The sequence below is a fragment of the Gopherus flavomarginatus genome, chromosome 4 (assembly GCF_025201925.1).
Source record: "Gopherus flavomarginatus isolate rGopFla2 chromosome 4, rGopFla2.mat.asm, whole genome shotgun sequence".
Taxonomy (NCBI): Eukaryota; Metazoa; Chordata; order Testudines; family Testudinidae; genus Gopherus; species Gopherus flavomarginatus.
Window position 1 is genome coordinate 99525468 of NC_066620.1, and position 7247 is coordinate 99532714.

Here is a 7247-nt window from a genome sequence, read left to right on the forward strand (position 1 = left end):
GCTGTGCTGGAAGTATCCAAAGCAATCATTAAGCTGCTGCTTCGAAAGGTTGTGACTCTGGGAAACGTGCAGGCCATTGTGGATGGCTTTGCTGCAATGGGATTCCCTAACTGTGGGGGGGCCATAGATGGAACCCATATCCCTATTTTGGCACCGGAACACCAGGGTGCCCAGTACATAAACCGCAAGGGGTACTTTTCGATGGTTCTGCAAGCCCTGGTGGATCACAAGGGATGTTTCACCAACATCCACGTGGGATGGCCAGGAAGGGTTCACGACGCACGTGTCTTCAGGAGCACTACACTGTTTAAACGGCTGCAGCAAGGGACCTACTTCCCTGACCAGAGAATAACAGTTGGAGATGTCCAAATGCCTATAGTTATCCTTGGGGACCCAGCCTACCCCTTGATGCCCTGGCTAATGAAGCCATACACAGGGAGCCTTGACAGTGCTCAGGAGTTGTTTAATTACAGGCTGAGCAAGTGCAGAATGGTGGTAGAATGTGCATTTGGCAGGCTTAAGGCGAGATGGCGAACGCTTCTTACTCGCTCAGATCTTAGCCAAACCAATATCCCCTTTGTCATTGCTGCTTGCTGTGTGCTCCACAATCTCTGTGAGAGCAAGGGGGAGGCCTTTATAGCGGGGTGGGAGACTGAGGTAAACCACCTGGCCGCTGATTATGCGCAGCCAGACACCAGGGCAATTAGAAGATCTCACCAGGATGCTGTGCGCATCAGAGAAGCACTGAAAAGTAGCTTCCTCATGGGCCAGGGTACAGTTTGAATGCTGATTTTCCTTTCAATTGATTGCTGCCCTCCCCGTCTATGCGGTGTTGCTGCTGCAAGATACTTTGCCTGCAGCATTCCTCAATTGCTTGCTTAGGTTACTTGCGAGAGCTGTCCATTGGAAAACATATAATTCTGTATTTCCCAATTATTACCTACCTCCACCATTAGCTGCTTCCGTCTGCTGCTAGGCACTGTACCTGCAACCTTCCTTAACTGCTTTTTTATTGAAAATAAAGTTACTACTATTTGTTACAAGAATTGTGTTCTTTATTTAAAATCAGACCCTTTCATCAATCAAGCATCATGCTTGTTGTTACAATACTGTGCATGAAATTTCATAACTCAGCGTTCTATGGGGGACGGAGCGAGGGAGGTTTGGAGGAAGGGGGAGGGAGGTTGGAAAGAAGAAAGTGCATCAGAGAAGACAGAACAAGAATTCTCATGGACCAGGTTACGGTATGGCTGCTTTCTTTGTTTTCCCTTTATTAACCATATCCCCAATTGTCAAATCCTGATGCTGATAACTAGCTTCCGTGCAGCTTTCCAAAGCTGCTTGCTTTACTTCATTACCAAACTACAGTCACACTGCCTTAATAGCATGACCTGAGAGTAAAAATAGGCAAAGGTGCCATGGGAGAAGTTTGGATCATTAGAGGAGGGAAAAAACAGGACACAAAGGGCTTTTCAATTTAATGAAAGCCTTCTGGTTGGAGTGTCCGCAGCGGTGGAGGGGGCTGGTGCAGAGAGCCTTCCCCCACGCGTTCTTACATGCCTGGTTCTGGAAGGCGTGGGACAGGGTGAGTACTGAGGGAGGTTATACACGGGCTGTAGGGGCATTCTGAAACCACGGAGCTCTTGCAGCATATCGCGGAGGATGTCAGTCTGATCACGAAGAAGATCCAGAGTTGCTGCTCGCCAGCGCTGATCTTCCTGCCACCTGACATCATTTTTGGCGTCCCTCCTGTCTTCGCGTTGGTCCCTCCTGTCTTCGCGTTGACTGGCAGCCTCCCTGTACTTTGCGACCAATTGTTTCCAGTCCCCCTGCTGAGCTCTCTCTGTACGGGTTACTGCCATAATTTCGGTGAACATGTCCTCACGCGTCCTCCTTTTCCTCAGTCTTCTTATGATACCCCCCCCACGTAGAGGAGAAGCGAGAGGGAGGCTGGAGAAATGTGCAGCTGTGTGTGGAGGGGTGGGGATTGGAAAGAGTGATAAAAGAATCATAAGAGACACATTTCACACAACAATGCATACAGTGTTTCTCCTCACTGACCTGTGCCTGTTACCGAACCTTGAACATGTTACTTTACCACAAGGTCGCCTTAGGATTCCTTTAATACTTATTGCTTGTGGCTGAGGACAGAGATTTCTGCTCAGACGCAGGTCAGGGGAGCACACAGACCGTGTCCGGAGAAAATGGTAAGTTAATAATGGCTAGTAATCCCTGTAGTAGATTGTACTGGTAATCAAGCTGGTCTCCTTCCCCGGTTTGCTCTCGCGTTCCCCGAACAATCAGGTCTCCTTCCCTGCGCTTTGCTGGGTGGTTCGGGGAACGCGAGAGCAAACCGTGGCGAAGCTGGTCTCCTTCCCCGGTTTGCTCTCGCGTTCCCCGAACAAGCAGGATGAATCCGCCCTGTTACAATGGAGACTTTTCTAAAAACCACCTCATGGGTCACTGTTTTAGGAAAGGTTTTTAATCTACTTGGTCAGTGACTCTAAGTACAGGTAGTGATTTGAAACACCCAGTAAAAAAGGCTTACATTAAACCGAAGCTTTTATTAAAAGAAATTACACTCACCAGAGGACTGTCCCTCAGCTTCATTTTCTGGAGTACTGCCTTGAGATGGCTGGCAGGGAACCTCAGTAAGGGTGAGGAAAAGATCCTGGCTGTTTGGGGGGATAAAATGCTCTGTGCTCTCTGCTGGAGCCTCCTCCTCTTGGTCCTCATCATACTGATCATCGCCATCAAATAAATCTTCCGTAGTGGCAGGAATCACGATGCCCACCTCTGAATCCACAGACAAGGGGGGGTTCGTCGTTGCGCTGTTCCCCAATATTGCGTTAAGCTCGTCGTAGAACCGGCATGTTTTGGGGGCAGAGCCTGACCTGCCCTTTGCTGCTTTGGTCTTCTGATACGCCTGTCTGAGCTCTTTCACTTTCACTCGGCACTGTAACGAGTCCCTGGTATGTCCCCTCTCCCGCATGGCATTAGAAATTTTTTCAAAGGTTTTCTCATTTCGTCTGCTCGAGCGCAGTTCTGAAAGCACTGACTCTTCTCCCCATACAGCTATCAGATCGAGTAACTCCTGTGTGCTCCATGCTGGAGCTCTTTTCCTATTTTCAGGAGACTGCATTCTACTCTCTGCTGCTGAGAGCTCCACGCTGTGCAAACAGGAAATGGAATTTCAAAGTTCCCGGGGCTTTTCCTGTTTACCTAGCCAGCAGAAGAGTACCTTTACCTGTGTAGAGCGGCCACTAGAGCACTGTGGGATACGTCCCGGAGGCCATTAACTTCGATGTCCGTCCACACTATCATAAAATCGATTTTAAAAAATCGATTTTGGGGTTACTCCTCTCGTTTAGATGGAGTTCCAAAATCGATTTTAGGGACCCTTAAAATCGATTTTATGCACTCTGTAGTGTGGACGGTTACAGCTTTAAATCGATTTAGAGCTCTTAAAATCGATTTAAAGCTCTAGTCTGGACCTGGCCCTAGTTAGAAATTCTTTCCAATTTATCTTCTGAATGGATCTTGCATCACCAATAGATAGCACAGAGCGGCTCAGAAAGAAAGGGAAACTGTTAGTGATTTGTTTAATTGTCCTTATTGCAGAATAGGTAAGTGCTTCTGCTGCAGTCTAAATTCCAGCATTAGCTCAAATTGATAGATGCAAGTTTACTAATATTGTATGTTCAATCAAGTGATCTTCCTGAACACACAACAGATGACACCCTACTCTCTGAACAGACAATGGAGGAATTCTCCATGCCCGTGGCCTCACCACCGCTCAAGAGTGATGGGGCAAATACTGTCAGACCCTGCAATGACTCTGTCACAACTTGAACTCTGTCAACAAAGAGTCGCCTACATGTCTGAATTTTGTCTACTATTTAAAACTGCTATTTAGTTCATTACTGCAATACTCTAACTCTACCTATTTATTAATGCTGCCAGTTTCTACTCTGATGCTTCATTCATTGCCTCCAATTTAATAACTGCTGGTTTTTAGCACTTCCATTCCATTATTTATGCCATCACTCTTTTTGCTGCTAACAATATGTTGTTCTTGACAATTTTGATTAATGTATGAGCACTGCTCATTTTGATTCATTCCTTGCCAACTTCACAAATTACTTGCTGTCTTTCTCCACTGCAGATTCTCTTGTGCTACCGTGTGCTGCCAGTCTTAGATTTGTGGCCTTCTCCCTGCCTCGCTGAGATTCCTGCTGTTGTCTTCTAGATTTTTACCTCTGAACTGCTTTATTCTTCATGTACTGTTTCCACTCCCACCACACCTCCTCTTTTCTCCCCCAGCTTCCTGTGATCTCATGAACTCTGTCACTTCCTATCTTCCCTCCCTCTGCAACGAGTTAAAAAAATACTTGTAAAATAAGATTGATTTATTAAGAAAATGGAACAAACAAGATGCATCTGGTAAAAGCTTATCATATGATCATGAACTGTAACCCTCCTTGGTCTCTTAGCCCAAACTAGCATTACACACCATCGCTTTCTGCTGTGTGTTGTTGAACTTAGGGTCTATCTTCACTTGAGCTGGAGATGTACTCATGCTAGCTTTGATTGAGCTAGTGCACTAAAAATAGAAGCGTAGCCATATCAGCCGGTTGGGCTAGCTGACCCAAATACAATCATGCCCGGGACCCTAGGTACAAACACAAATGGCTAGCCTGTCCTGCCACCTGTGCTGCTGTGGCTACACTTCTAGTTTTGGCACATCAGTTCAATCAAAGCTTGCACATGTACATTCATTTGTGCTGGAAGTTACACTTCCAGCTGAGTGTAGATGTATCCTTGGGTTGTAAACTCCTCATTCTGGGAGATTTGCGCTTCACACACTAATGAATCATACAGCACATCTCTTAGGTTCTTAAGACTCCCATTTCTGAGCATCACTCAAACTTCAGTGTATTTATCATGTATCGGAGGGGTAGCCGTGTTTGTCTGGATCTGTAAAAGCAGCAAAGAATCCTGTGGCACCTTATAGACTAACAGACGTTTTGGAGCATGAGCTTTTGTGGGTGAATACCCACTTCGTCAGATGCATCTGAAGTGAGTATTCACCCACGAAAGCTCATGCTCCAAACGTCTGTTAGTCTATAAGGTGCCACAGGATTCTTTGCTGTATTTATCATGTGCTACCGCACTATATTAGTAATAATATATATATAGACTAGATTAAAATCTCATTTTGAAACTATAAGTCACTTGCATGCCTGCAAGGGAAAGAACATGCACTTAAAGGGAATGGGCAAAACGTAGACTTCCACATGCATGTGTGAGTATGACACACTTCTGCTTTTTATTTACATTTCTACTTACAAAGGAAAGCTGTTAGATTCAATATCTCTCCCACTTTCCCTCAAAAACCTTTCTGGATGAACCTCAGTATGTCTCTCAGGCACTCTTCAGCCACTTCAGACTATCTTGAAAACATTTTTCTTTGCATCATCTAGGTCAGGTACCATTTAGAGATTTTAATTCATGCAAATGACACTTTAAACTTTTTTGTTCATCTGTTTCACTCTAGTCTTTAAAAACAAACCCTCACTTCCCAGAAGCAGCAGCTCCATACATTTCAATGCAAATCAATTTAAAGCAGGTCTTGGACACAAGAAGAATAGCAGTATCTGAAATACAGTGATGACATCTCCTTTTAGAATATCACACTTTTAAAAAATTGAATCCTGCCTATATATTACCCTGGGAGAATGAGTTTATCTGCAGAACTGGTACAGAGTGGAGAGCAGTAATGAAAGCTCTCCCATCATACCTTGCCTAAGTGCATCAAACCTATTCTGGTCAAGAGCTTAGTTCATTCTCTGAGTATTCAGATCTTAGTATCTCTGCTGAGACTGTCAACAAGGATGACAGATAGGACCAACTGTGGTGACATTGTTTGTCAGCAACAAAATATGACCACAGCTCTCTGTATGTATTGCATATTGGCATATGTCCAAAATATGACCTGTGTTCATTCTAACACAAGGGATTGAGGGGACATACTCAGGCCATTTTAGCTGCACATACATCAGCTGTGGCTCTCACAGGCCAGTGTTTCTGAAGCTGTGGTTGTCCTTAATATCCCCCAGGGTAGAGTGGTAGGGGTAGGGGTAGAGATGCGGCTGTGATGCCACATGGAATGTTGAAGGCAAGCGTAAGCAGGCGCAGACTCTCCTGGCAGCGCCTCCTGCTGGTACCTTCTGAGAATTAGCTCTCTTCCAGCCTGGAGCACCCTCTGCAGGCCAGTGTCCTGCTCGCTGCTGGCCCCCATGTCCCTTTCTCTGGGTTGCTGCCCCCCTTGCAGTACCCCCACACTCAGGTTCTGGGTCTCCCCACTCAGGGGAACCCCCACCCACTAACCCCACCTCATCGCAATCTGGGCTACTGCTAGTCACCATCTAGCCCCACCCTCTGGGGCAGACTGCAGTATAAGCCACTCATCACAGGCAAAGGGATCCAACCTGCTGCCTTTCTCTACCACCCAATACCTTTTAGGCCTTAAACTAGGCCTTGCAGCCTGGGGAGTTCCCAGCCGGAAGCTCCCCTGGCTTTCCCTAGTCCTGCTTCACTCCTAGTACCCTTTCTGCTAGGCAGCCAGGCCCTGTTCCCCCTCAGACTAGAGAAAGCCTTCTGAGTGCCTGGCTGCCCTGACCTTTCTAGGGCCAGCTGGGTCTGCTTGGGGCGTGTCCTCCAGCTGAGGCTGCCTCCCAATCAACCCAGCTTTTCTCTCAGCCCTCTCCCAGGGGTGGCTTTAACCCTGTCAGGGCTGGAGTGGGTAACCACCCCGCTACAGTGGGCCATAGAGAGGTGCTATGCTGGAGTTCTTCATGGACTGCAAAAGGAGGTGAGCCTGGGACTGTTGAACCTGTAGGCCCACAAGAGTCTGCAGCCTCTTTGTTTGTGTCTGGAAAAGTACCATTATATCCTGGTGCATCTCCCTCTCCTTTTCCTGCTGGAACTTCTGCGCTTTTCTCATGTCTGCTCTTTCCTTTTCCAGGTTGTCTGCAATGGTCACCCTCCAGGTCCTTTGATCAGAGTCTGAGGCAGCACTGGCTTGCAAGATCTTGCAGAACATGTCATCCCACGTGTTCTTCTTTCTCTTCTTTATCTGGATCAGGCATTTGCAGATGTGGAGGGGAACCCCTTAAGGCCACACCTCAGCAGCTACAAATATAGTACAAAGAGATACCTTGGCCAGTATAATCCAACAGAAAGTG

General features: G+C 46.7%; 1 protein-coding gene across 1 annotated transcript; it reads right to left on the bottom strand.

Annotated features, from left to right (window-relative positions):
* Positions 1–1054: 1054 nt before the first annotated feature.
* Positions 1055–3163, bottom strand: LOC127049228 (uncharacterized). The gene is made up of 2 exons (XM_050949811.1): positions 2587–3163; positions 1055–1966 (listed from the first exon to the last, which is right to left on the bottom strand). The coding sequence occupies exons 1-2, from the start codon at positions 3140–3142 to the stop codon at positions 1473–1475; spliced, it is 1050 nt and encodes a 349-aa protein (XP_050805768.1). The 5' UTR covers positions 3143–3163; the 3' UTR covers positions 1055–1472.
* Between the last annotated feature and the right edge of the window lie 4084 nt (positions 3164–7247).

Bases quoted from the DNA above. Each gene is read 5' to 3' on its own strand.
- LOC127049228 (XM_050949811.1), bottom strand. From the start codon at position 3,142: ATGCAGTCTCCTGAAAATAGGAAAAGAGCTCCAGCATGGAGCACACAG. The intron at 1,967-2,586 runs GTGAGTGTAATT...CTCCACACACAG, and splicing joins AGCTGAGGGACAGTCCTCTG to CTGCACATTTCTCCAGCCTC.